General features: G+C 37.8%; 1 protein-coding gene across 9 annotated transcripts in view; it reads left to right on the top strand.

Annotated features, from left to right (window-relative positions):
* The window catches only part of Lpp (LIM domain containing preferred translocation partner in lipoma), a 655361-nt gene that overhangs the window by 301981 nt on the left and 340102 nt on the right, over positions 1–13278 (top strand). For 8 of the 9 annotated variants that reach the window (XM_071615170.1, XM_071615175.1, XM_071615173.1 and 5 more), the window contains one exon: positions 12791–12916. In XM_071615170.1, the coding sequence (XP_071471271.1) occupies positions 12791–12916 (126 nt within the window). The remainder of the gene's footprint in view (positions 1–12790; positions 12917–13278) is intronic. The other variant, XM_071615174.1, reaches the window with a different exon arrangement.

The raw sequence follows: 13278 nt of genomic DNA on the forward strand, positions 1-13278 counted from the left end.
TAATTAATGCTAATTTGTGGATACTGCTGTATTGTTGTCATTGTTTTTTAATTGAATATGTATTAAGCTCCAACAGGGTGCTATGAATAATACCAACTTATAGTTGATTTATTAGAACACTCAGTAGACTTATAAACACCAATAAATGGAAACTCACAGCACCCCTTGGAGGTGGTAAACATCTTTGCCATTTCTACAAATGAGGAGAAGTGAAGTAGATTGTGTTTGCTTTTCTGGCACTGTGGGTGAGAACACAGAACTGTCGAATGAGAGAGAAGTATTCTCCCTGTCCCTGGGAACTGGGTTAGAACACATTACTAAAGAATTCTTAAATGTGTTCAGAGTTGTGGGATTTTAATTAAATTGTTCCAGTTGTTGTTAGCACTTGAATTAACAACAGGCAGCCAAATTTTAGGCCAGCAGATTTTAAATTTATTATGGAAAAGAATTGAGGAAGGCACAGAAGGTTTATTAAATGCAGATGACTAGACCCTGCCTTCATGTGTTTAAACTGTTAAATCAAGAGGGTAATAGCTAAAACTGTCCCCCTTTAATGGGCATCTGAGATGCTTCTATCTCCAGAGGATGCTCAGCTTCCCTTTGCTACCCCAGCTTTGCCTTATTATAAGAACTTCCTTTGGCTACTGAAATCTAGAGCAACCCTGAGACAAACTTTGCATTTCATATTATTAGGGTCTCCTCAAAATCACCTGGTATGATCTTATAATCCTCTATTTTAGGGAACATACCACCAGTGAACATTTACAGAAGGGCTGCTGCCTGCTTAGCATTCTAATGGACTTTTAAATACCAGTTCTTGATTTCACCTGGTCTTAAAGATGCCGCTTTGGAACTGGTTTTACATTCCCCTGTTTCATAAGCAGAATCTGAAAGTAACATTATATGATTTGGTCAAACCTCATGCTTGTTTAAATCCTTTCTGTTTAAATCTAGTAGGGCCTACATTTCACTTTTGAGTTTGAAACACAGGTGGAAAGCTTTGCAGGACTGAAAACATTTGAATATGGCTGTAGAGCCTCCAGACCTGGTTTAAGTATGACACATTTTAAATAAAGCATTCATGTAAAAATGGTGGAGAGGTGGGGAAGGAAAGGTGGAAGGGACAATTAAGCATTTTGTTATTCCTTTATTGTGCATCTTGCTTCTTTTATATAGACTGGGGACTGAACTGACCCTAGGTGAATAGCAGACCTTTGATTGTCACTTGACTCTCCACAGCCAGTGCAAAAGGAAATATTTGTCAGGAAAGATTGCAATTGGGCATGAGCAGCATTTTGGAGGAGAGAGAGGATTTTTAAGTTGGGACAAAAACAGTGAGGTTGAGACAACATCATTCCTTGCACTCTTTAGACTTTTTTCAGCCTCCATCTAGTGAAGTGACAGACTAGTCACTGCAGTCTGTTAATCTGTAATTTTGTGTTCAAAGGTAGAGATGTTTGTGTGCTCTAGCCATGCTTGTTCCTCATGTTGTGGAAATCACACGTATTCCTGATCATGGTGAGATCAATAGTTTCCCGATATGTTTCTATACTCACTTTTTATCAATGGCAACCTTTGTCATAAAAATAGGAATTCCTGCTGAGAGTGTTAATGTAAATTGTCTGTGCACTGCTTAAAATATATGTGATTCATACCCTGTGTTTGTTCCCACATCAACACTAAGTCCCAAGATACAATTACCCCTGCCCACTCTCTCCTTCGTCACGGTGACTGTGTTTATCCTTTAGAGATCTGTACCTTGGACCAGAGCCAACCTCCTTCTATGCCTAGGGTCTGCACACCTGAATGGTCCGATCATAGCTGACCATCTGAGTCTGCGCTTACTCTTATTTGTACCTCAGAGAACACTTGTGTTTGCCAAGTGCTCTCAGGCGGTGTGGAAATCCTCTCATGTCTTCATGCTCATATAGTAAATTTCTTAAATATTTTTTTTCTCCATCCAAGGTCTTCTCAACTGTCACTGCACCCATGCAGCTCACTCTCTCCAATTTCTCTATTTAGCTGCTCTTTCTTCTTCCTCTCTTTTTTCTCTAACATCATGTGCTTCATATATTTACCCACAGGTATCCTGTCTTTTAATGTGGCCATTTGTGGATAAACTAGTGCCTCTAATGCAGCTGTATTCACTTGTGGGGCAGAGAATTACTGATTTTCCTTTCTCTCAGTCCCTCCTTCCTTCCCTTCTCTTTCCTCCCTCCCTCCCTTCCTTCCTCCCTTTCTCCCTTCCTTCCTTTCTTCCTTGAACTTCTGGTTCCTGTACTCTTAATATTTGATAAATATTTATGGAAAAGTGAATAAAACTATCCCAAATGGGAAAGTAGAAGATAAAAGAAAATGTTGGATCTTTCCTTTTTAATTATAGTTACAGCCATGACCTAATTCTTGGTAACCTAATGCGCTCTTATAATCTCGGTTTGAGCTTACAGGCAGGACTGTTCCCCTTCTTCATTTTCAGCTGGATGTCAAGCAAAGTGCAAGAGCTTTGGAACACAATGTTTGGGTCCCAAATTGTAATTTTTTTATTTCCTACATGAGTGACCCTAGAAGGGTCTCTCTTTCTTTCTGATCTTTGTTTTCCTCTTTTGTTAAACAAGAAGAATAACTCTTACCAATCTCTAGGAATGCTGGGCAAATGCAGTGAGGTGCTTGTGAAAGTGCTTTCCTAAAGTTAAGCATTCCTTTACTAACAGTGGCAGTGCAGAAGGAGCTAAGGGCCCCTCCCAGGTCCCCAAGGTGACTGTCCCAGGCCCAGTGTGGTGGACTGTTTAGCTGGCTGGAAATGCTGCTGGCTTGTAGGATCTTTACCAGAACTACCTTGAAACAGGAAATTTGGCCAAGAGAAAATGATGCTCAAATTGAGGATGATCATAATGGATCTGATGCATCTTTTCGTACCAAAAAAATATGATTACTGGGGTTTTAGATAATTCCTCCCATATCTTTCCCATTCTAAGCCTTCATGATAAGGCATAGCTTACATTTTGAGGATTCCTCTCCTGACTTCTTGCTCAAATGCTGTCACTCTCACCTCTATTTCCATTTCCACTAACCAGCTAGTGGCTTTCGAAACAATATATGTTTCCTCTACAAAATTGTTACCAATAGCCCTATTTTTGAAATGAGTATGTCAGATTCTATCCTATTAGCTTCTGTTGTATGGGTTCTGTCTTTTCAATGATCAAAATAATGTTTAAACTAAACAGAAATAGAATAATTTGGTTCCAGTAAGGGGTTAGAAGTAGGAAAAAGAAAAACCCCAAAACAAAAATATAAATACTTCAAGTTCTTTGTTAATATCGGATAGGTTGCATTTATGTGAATGTGTTAGAATAATAGTACTTTTTATATGGGATGAAAATGAAGAGACCAAGTCCAAACCTCTTATTTTGCTGTTGAGAGGCTCAGAGAGGGAGAGTGATGTACCCAGGGTTACCCTGGTCACCTATGGCAAAGCTGGGGCAAAACACTGAGGAGACTGCTTGTCTATTCCCTCTACTTACATACCCTCCTCCCTGTCTACCACAGAGGGTTCTGGGATTACACTGGCAGGTAACAAGCATCACATTTCTGGGTCAGCACTCCTAAATATTCTGACTTTGACCCATGTTTAAGTTTCTTAGGAAAATTACTACACTATGTTCTTACACTGACAGCACATTTTGAGTAGGAGAACTGGGGCTAGGAAGCATTGATACAGAACTCAGTGTCCCATGGTCATCACTTGGCTGTTTAATCATTAGTAAATCACTTAACCTTTCTGGTCCTTTGTTTCCTTTTGGCACAGATGGGAGCAGAGGCCCTTCTTGTCTCCAGTGTCTTTGTATCTAAGGCATTCTGATTTCCCCCTTCCTGGAATTTCTGTACTACTTATCTATATTGCATTCTGGAAAGGCTTTAAGATGGGCTCTTCTCCTTCTGCAGTTTTTTTGGTTTAGTCTCACCAGTGAGACTGGAAGTCTGTGGACAGTGTCGTGTTTCCTCTCTTCCATAGGTTTTGTCATCTGGAAGAAGGAGTGAGAGTAACTTTTTATTTCATGGGTTCTTAAAGCAGCCAGTTAAAGTAGTCTACAAGATATTACTTTGAAGAGGATGTTTTAGAGTATAAGGTGTCAAGGTTTTACTCCTCTTTCTGAACCTTCAGTGAACTATTGTCTCAGACAAGGTAAATCATGTCTTTACTTCTATTACCTCATGGGCCTGACTTCCTTTCTCTGTGCTAATCATTTATAATCACTTTCCCAGCATACTTTATCTGCACATACTGATCAATGGTGCTTGATACATAGAAGCAGAGCCAAAGGTGTTTACAGGCATTTCTCACCCATCATCCACTTGGATGGCATCTCCGTAGTGTTACAGCTCTGGCTATACAACATGGAATGCTTGGTATAGGAACTCAACACTTGTTCTTGGTTTACTACTTGGGTAATAACATTTTGAAGGGTCATTGAAAGGGTTCAAAGGAGAAAAGCTTTGAGAATGATAAGCTAATATATAAAGTTAATGCCAAACTACTAAGATTCCAAATGTTGGGAAATGTGTAAAGTGGCTTTTAAAATAATGTATCATACTCCAACTCATTAGACCTGTGTTATCAAAATGCAAAACAAGAAAACTATCTTCCTTGAAGTTTTAAAATAAAGTCAATAGCAAAATTACCTGTCATGTTTTATTTTCTACTGCACAGTGCAGTAAGGATGAAAAATATTTTAGTAACTGTTTAATTTATATGTTCAATTATTGTGCATATTCTTGACTCCCCCAGATATGAAAGTTTCCTTAATGAAAAAACCAAGGTATCTTTTCTCTATCTTTTAAAACTCATATCTACTAATTGTATTTTTTCTTGGTAATTGCGTTATATAAAGGATTCCTAGGGAAACACTGATAACTCCTGATGATTTTATGGGGATGTCTCTCTCTCTCTCTGTGTGTGTGTGTATATATATATATATATATATATATATATATATATATACACATATACAGATATATATATATATATATATACATATACAGATATATATATATATATATATATATATATATATATATATACATATACAGAGATATATATATATACAGAGAGAGAGAGAGAGAGAGAGAGATAGTGTGCGTGTGTACATACACACATATATATTTCCTATGTGTGGACTGATTGGCCAGGTGGCTCTCAGACACCAATTTCATCCTCTAAACTTGATGTAGGTCATTCACAGCAGTTGTCCTCAAGCTCTCTTTTACAGGCATGCTTCAAGGTACATTACTGGGGAAGGTAGGGAAGACCCTGTGGGTAGAAGCCTAGGCTTCCTCTACTGGTACTTGACTCAAAGCAGCTTTTTACCTATTTCAAGTAATGAGGTTCTGGATATCAGATGTCTCTGCTGCTTAAAAGAGGGTGCTAATTATATATCCTACTGTCAAATAATGTCTGGGGTGGTTATGTTTATGGTTCTTATTTTATTGATGGAGAGATTGATAAATATGTATTGGTATGTATTATTATATAGCTATTCTCATTCAACTTGACCTGTGTTTTAATTGCAAGAGGCCTTTAAGAATATAGTTTAATATTTGTTTTATAAAGGTGCAATTTGTTAGAAATAATTCATAAGTAGGTAAATAAAATGAAAAAGTGAAGTTTTTTTTTTGTTGTTGTTGTTTTGTTTTTAACCTCTGTTGGTTAGTTTTTGCTTTCTTTTCTGAATAGAGCAGTGAACAATGAGACTGCTTGTGTCCACATACTCAATGTAAACCACTTTAACCCATTTGGCTTAAATGCTGACTTGACCTCACTCTGGTGGGTTTGGTCCTATTGATGGTGGGCGGCAAGGATAGTGGCAGGCAAGTTATGGAATGTCATTATAGATTTGAGCATTATTGGTGGTTAAAAAATAAAAGACGATCTTTAAGGTTACTACCCCTCATTCTACAGGGGTAACAGCTGAGTTTCCCGAAGGGAAGGTGACAGAAAGTTTATTGGTAGACCTGGCTTCCTCCTGTCCTCCCTGTGAAGGAGTGGCCATGTGCTGGTGGCTCCAGTAGGCTGATTTTGTAAAAGAATAGCCCCTGGAGCATCTCTGAATATTGGAGTGAACCTTAAGGATCCTATGATTGAAATCTGGCATCAAGGTCAGAGGCACATCTGTGACTGAATGCTTGTCATCTTTCTTTCCTTCCATTCAGTTTTTCTCTCTCCCTTCCTCTTCATCCTCTTCTCACTGTCAATTCTTTAAAAAAATTTATTTGCACATCCACTATTCTCCACTCTCTAATTACAGGGTCTCTATTTCCTTGTATGTTTTGATTGTTAATAATTAGCCATGCACATCCTCTGTTCAGTTGGTCATGGCCATAGCGCATCCCTGTGGCAGTTTTGTTACGTGTTTCTCATTTCAGATTTATAAGAGGAGGAGGATTATTTGCCTATCTTATCTTCTTGTCACAGACCAAAGGTTAGGTTTACTAACATGTCTATGGACCTTTGCTCAGGTGCCCAGCCTTGGTTCTGTGAGCCTCAGTGTTCAGAAGTGAAGTCTCATGATCCAAAATATGGATCTTTGAGCAATAAGGGCAGGATATAAGGCTATTTCCTTTAAAGAAGATGTGAGTGGGCCACATATTATCAATTTTATGAGTGTTAGGACTGAGAAGGATAAGGTGATAGGGAATATAAAGGAAAAAGAGGAATTGAAGCTTTCCCAAGCCTGGGGTGCAGGTTCTGTCTTGATGATTTTTGCTGTAAGTATACCAAACCTATGAACAATTCTACCTTCTGATGTTTCCTTCTTCATTTATATAAAAAATATTTATTTATTTATTTCAGTGCTATATTCCCAGTTGTCAAACTATGATTTCACATCAAATCTTGAAGATGCTTCCTCTGTTATGAATGCTACCATGTTTGCTCCACAGTTGGCTTTTTGAGGCACCTTTTCCCACTGCCCTTAACTTGTGCAGCTGATGACCTTGGACAATCAGGAGATTTGAGTTTGATGTTGTTTGCACATTAAAAATGTTGAATTGTATTGATGTTAGCTTCTTAGGAAAGGGAATTATTTTTATTTTTAAATTTCTGTCTCTTCAACATGTAATGACAACAAATCTCAAAGAATATAGTATATTAAATATTACTAGTCACAAAGGGCCAGTAATGTCAGCCAGTACTCTGTTAATTCTACGAAGTTGGGGAGCAGGCATTCTTTAGACTGCATACTACTTAGACAAAAAAAACAGTGTGAGAGAGAAGCCATTCACACAAATGAATGATGAGAGTCACGCTATGATCACTGGTATTGCAGAGGGATAGGCAAAGAAGGGTTAGGTTATGTGCTGGGGTTGTGGATCAGTGGTGGAGCACTCACCTAGCATGTGTGAGGCACTGGGTTTGATCCTCAGCACCACATAGAAGTAAAATCGAGGTATTCTGTCCACCTACAACTAAAAAACATATTTTTTTTAAAAAAGGAAGGGTTAGGTTATCAAATCAGTAGGATTATCAGTAATGTCCTGAAAGAGAGGGTACATTTGATGAGATATAGTAAGCAGGTTTTTGGAAAGGTGAGCACTTCAACTAAATAAGTGGGGAAAGGATACATATCTTAACATGAATTAAGGTATTTTGTCCCCAATTTTCAACATGTTGAGTCTCATTCAATAAAGTGGCATTTCTACTAGGTAAGTAGATCATATTTGCTATAATCCTCATTGATGTATGCCACCTGTCTCAACAATATCAGAAATAATGTGAAAAGGCTGGTCATATTATATATCATGGGAATTATTATAAATACTAATCATACTGTCTCCATTATTATTTTTGTTCAGATCTTGATTACCCATTATTTGGATGTATCTATTGGTATTTTCATGACATCATATGACATAACACGATTGGTTTTAAGACAAAATTATATGTTCACTTATTCTCTTTTCCCCCTCTCTCCCTCTCTCCCTCCCTTCCTCCCTCTCTCCCTCTCTGTCCCTGCCCTCTTTCTCTCTCAAAGGTTCATTTTATTAGAAATCCACTTAGAACAGTTGTTCACAAAGCATAGTCCTCAGACCAGCATCATCAGTATCATCTGAGAAGTTGATGGAAATGAAAGTTTGGGGGCCTCACCCCAGACTCACAGAATCAGAAAGTGACTGATAAATCAAGCCTTGTAGATTCTTCAGTATACACTACTGCTTGAGAGCACTCATCAAGGCTTAATGATATTCAAAGTTGATTCCTGGCATCACTGTTCATGTTAAGATGCATAGGAACCCCGTTTACTGAAGCCCCTCATCACTTTTACTTTTGACCAAAAGAGTTATAATAAAACTATATTCTCGATTGATATCAATCAAAGCATTAATTTTGAGACTGTGGTCAAAGTAATGACTATGTAGTTAACATTTATTCAATACTTATTTTGTGGAAAACAAAGGTAAGCTAAGAGACTGTGCTAAATTAGACTACAAAGATGTGTCACTTCAGTGTGTGATCTTTGGTTCTATTTTGAATGGAAGTTAATGTTCATAGATGAAAAAGATTACCAGGACCACTGGTGAAATTTGACAATGCATACGTATTAGATATTACTGTACCTACATTAAATTTCTTGGATGGAATAATGGAATGAAAAAATTAGGAATTTTTAGGATTTTTAAGCTAAGATGTGCATAGGCAGAGAGGGGAGGTTTCTAGAACATTTTACAAATGATTTAATTATAACAACAAATAGAATTTATGTAGATACATAGCAACTATAGCAAAGTATGGCAAGTATTGTTGGCTGTTGGTGAATCTGAGTGACGGGTATGTGTGTGAAACTTACTTCCTGCTCATTCAACTTTTCTGTGAGATTATTTTGTTAACATGTTTGAATATGAAGAATGAATAATAAATACAAATATTCTTTCATGCCTTATTACTGGTAATCAATATATATTACCTTTATTATACCATTGTATACCAGAATGGCCACATCTTTCAGTTGTCTTTTTCCCTCCTCTGTTTAATTCTGAATTCCCTTACTACTACTTGGAACTGATCTTCAAAATACATGTCCTACATGCTAACTTTTGATACAGGCATTTTGTTTGTTTGTTGATGGAACCCCGACTTAGACAATGGGCTATTTCTAGTTATGTTTGAAGAGCACGAGATTTGTTAGGATTATGTCGACCACCTTATTAGAGTCTGTGTGATTACCTAGAAGAAAGAGTAGACAGTAGCAGTATTCTTTGTTCTTACTTCACCTCCTTCGGGTAATTTACCCATCAGGTGACTGGCAGAGCTGCAGAGACAGTGAGTTAAGAGGAAGATGTTGGTACATCTGTAGAATTCTGGTAGTTGGTTATAAGACTATGGCTGCTGGGAACAAGTATAAAGTGCTAAGAACAGCAAGACAGCCCATAAATCTAAAGGTACATAGACAGTAGATGAGAATACGAAGAGAAGGGTTGGGGCTGGAACTTGGGTAGGACTTCAGTTATTTGAACTATGACATGAAGTAGAGTCTTGAATGTGAGAAAGAGTCCTATTCTTATTCATAATGGTGATTAAAATGTAGAAGCAAAGCTATTTTTATAAAGTCAGATGGAGCAGCCAGGGGTGGGGGGGTTGCTCAAAATTCCAGAGCACTAGGCTGGAACTTGTTAATAAATTGCATCAACCTAATATAAGAAACTGAAAATGGGCAGCGAGTCCAGTTTAGAAGGAAAGGAGGAGAAGGAGGCTGGAAATCAGTTGAAATCTTACAAGCATGGACTGGTTGCATACCATAATTACTTGTTTCATTGTATAGCTCAGGGTAATTCTGTGACGTTTGAATCTCTGTGGTTAGATATCCCATAGACTTAGAGCATGGGCAGTTGATATACTTGCTACTACAGTCAAGTACAGATGTTGAAGTCCTGATTATATCCTGTCTCTTTGCTGATACCCCTAGGGAACACTTAATGGATGATGCTTCCCTTAAGAAGAAGAATAATTAACAATAGCTATATTATTCCTATTAATTTATAGTCACTAGTTGCTACAATTAATGCCATTTATGAAAATCATCATAATTATGGCACATTACAATTTATAGAGTATTTTCCCATCCATTTTCTTATCTGAATCTTGTAACATCCCTCTGGTGTGGGCAGGGCAGGTAATGTTCTCTTCATTTTGCAGATGAAGAAACTGTGGTCCAGGGAAAACCGTAACAGACTCTAGTCCACTGTCTTGGCCAACATAGTGTGCTATCTGTGTGTACTCAGAAATTTATTTTTTGAATTCATATTTATGATAATATTTTACGTCCACAACCAAGAAAATCAAATTCAACTGCTTCTAAATTGTCTTCCCAGTGTCTTGCTTTTCTGGGACCCATTGATCAGTGTGTTTACTTGCATTTTAAATGTTAAAGGGGCTTTATTTTTATAATTCCATGGTGTTTCATAGTTATTAATGCTCTTTGGGATAAAAATGGAATTACCTTGAGTAGAGGGATTAGCTCCTTGAAAACATCTAGGACAAAGAGCCACTGGCCTTAAAACTTAGTTAGCCTGAAAACTCAGACTCTGAGAAAAACACAACCATACTATTAAAGTGCCATTTTTTTAAACATTTTTTACATTTTTGGCTGAGGAAAGGGTGCTGAGGAAAATCTTTTTATTTCACAAGCCCAACATGAACTTTTTGTTATCCAGGCTGACATACACATACACATCGGCATGCACACACACACGTGTGCATACACACTGAGACTTTTTGGCTCCCTTTTTATATAAGACACTCGAGCCTCACTGCTTCTTATTATATCTCAAGCTGCATTTAATCCAAAGATGTTGATAAGATAAAGGTTTATTGGGCTGGGGATGTGGCTCAAGGGGTAGCACGCTCGCCTGGCATGCGTGCAGCCTAGGTTTGATCCTCAGCACCACATACAAACAAAGATGTTGTGTCTGCCAAAAACTAAAAAATAAATATTAAAAAAAAAATTCTTTCTCTCTCTCTCTCTCTCTCTCTCTCTCTCTCTCTCTCTCTCTCCCCCCCCCCCCTCCTCAAAAAAAAGATAAAGGTTTATGGCTGGACCAATGGCAAAATCATTATTTGTTAAAGTATTGACCCCCAAATACTCATTGAACACTTACTTGGGTCAGGTCCCTGAGCAAGATTTGGGGGAAGCAATGAGGACCAAACCAGACAAAGTCCTTGCCCTCAGGAAACTTCCATTATCTCCTAGGGAGAAATTAATCATCAATAGACAAGTGCCCAAGAAGCTTAGCGCTTAGATGATACCACATATTATTGAGGTGATAGAAGAATGTAGCAGCTCGTAACGATATATACAGAGAGTTAGAAAAATCACAAGATGGCTACTTAGGCCATATGATAAGAGATACTCATATTTCAAGAAGTCTTAGAAACAGAGACACCCAATTACCTTAGGAGGCAAGTGGCAATTCAGGTCTTGTTCCACGGCTACAACTTCATAGAGAGCTGATATTATCAGGTTCAGGAGGGATTCATTCCTGGCTGAATTCATAACAGGTTTACAGATGCATCAGATCCCATTAAGTTGCTTTTACACAGACAAATAAATTAATAAATTCCAGGACTCAGGGAAGCTGGCTTGGTAAGCAGTGTACTAGTAAAAAAAAGGAACTAGTGTTCTTAATAGGCAGTGCTATTATGCATTATGCCTGATGTCACATATTCTCTCAAACAACCTATTTACTTCAAGCATTGTGAGGTTTAATGGTAGCTTGCCAGGGCACCAGATTTTTGTTGTTGTTACTGAGGATATTCTATATACTTGGCTAATGCCTTTTCTAGGCTCTTGCTGGCATTAAACACTATCCTAACATTTGTCGTCCTTCAATAAGTCCTTTTAGATTCATTAGATGATAATAACTGCCTATTGTTTTATTTCTCCTGGGATTCTAAAGATGCACTTTGAGTGATGGACTGACTATTAGATGTGCATCAGGCATAGATGATCATTATTACATTGTCAACTTAAAAGATTTTTTTTTATCTTGTCCTCTTCCAAATCATGGGTTCACCTCACTTCATATATCCTTGCCTTAAAGTTTAGGCATACTCTTTACTTGTTTTTCCCAAACCAGATCACAGTTCTTGGCAATGTCCTATGGCAGTGTTATTGCCCCAACTCTCATCCTGTTGATACTGAGTGCAGCTATCTGGGAGTACTGATGCATAAAATCAAGAGATCCCCAACCGTCCTTAGTGCTCACTGTGACTTCTTCCTCAGCAGCCCATCACCAGAGCCTGTATGGTGTCTTTTAGTTTATGTTTTAGGTGCATTCCTGGGCCTTGCTCTCCCCAGATACCCAAACTCTTTCGTGCCCTCATGTCTTCAAGTGCTGATTTTTTTCTTCTGGACAGTGATTCTCCCTTTCTTGCCCATTGCTACTCCAATAAAATATCATTCTACACCCTAGTTTCTGAGTGCAGAGAGCCTGAGATAGCTCCTCAATTGGTCTGTCTCTTAGGTGCAAGGATGATATTATGTCTAAAATAATCATATGGTCTTAGGAAAAAAAAAAAACATTTTTTTTTTTTTAGTTTTTCTTTTCTGTCAAAAGGGATAATTCTACCTTAGCTCAATGAGATTTAATGAGAATCTTTAAAAATAAGAATTAAAAAAATGCATGATGGTGTCAGAAAAAAAAAAAAAAACTTGGAAAAACAGAGTGCAAGCTTGATTGATTTGAACTCATAAGGCTATCCATGGAAAATTATTTATTTTAATGTGCATGTTTTTTCTAGCAGGGAAATCCTGGAGGCAAGACCCTTGAGGAGAGGCGCTCCAGCTTGGATGCAGAGATAGACTCTTTGACCAGCATCCTCGCTGACCTCGAGTGCAGTTCCCCTTATAAGCCCCGGCCTCCACAGGTGAGTGCTGCCCTTGTGGTCACTCCACATGGTTACCTGCAGGTATTCTTCTCCCTCTCATAGATCAAGCTACTTCCTTCTGCTCTGTCATTCTTCTTTGTTCTTCTTAGAGTCAATAGTCTAAGCTGGGTTTTTACTTCATGCCAATATGTGCTAATGAACGGGCAGAAACTTCTTAAGGTGATTTTATTAGTAATTTCCTTTAAAATAACACGATAATGTTATTTAAAAATATTGTTGAAAAGTGAGTCTCTTTTTATGCCATTGCTCTGTTTTCTGGCTTTCAGTATGGATATTATATGTTATACAGTCTCTATAAATCTGACTTATCATGAGGAGCTCTTTTATAAGGAATTCCTTGT

The sequence above is a fragment of the Marmota flaviventris genome, chromosome 8 (assembly GCF_047511675.1).
Source record: "Marmota flaviventris isolate mMarFla1 chromosome 8, mMarFla1.hap1, whole genome shotgun sequence".
Lineage (NCBI taxonomy): Eukaryota > Metazoa > Chordata > Mammalia > Rodentia > Sciuridae > Marmota > Marmota flaviventris.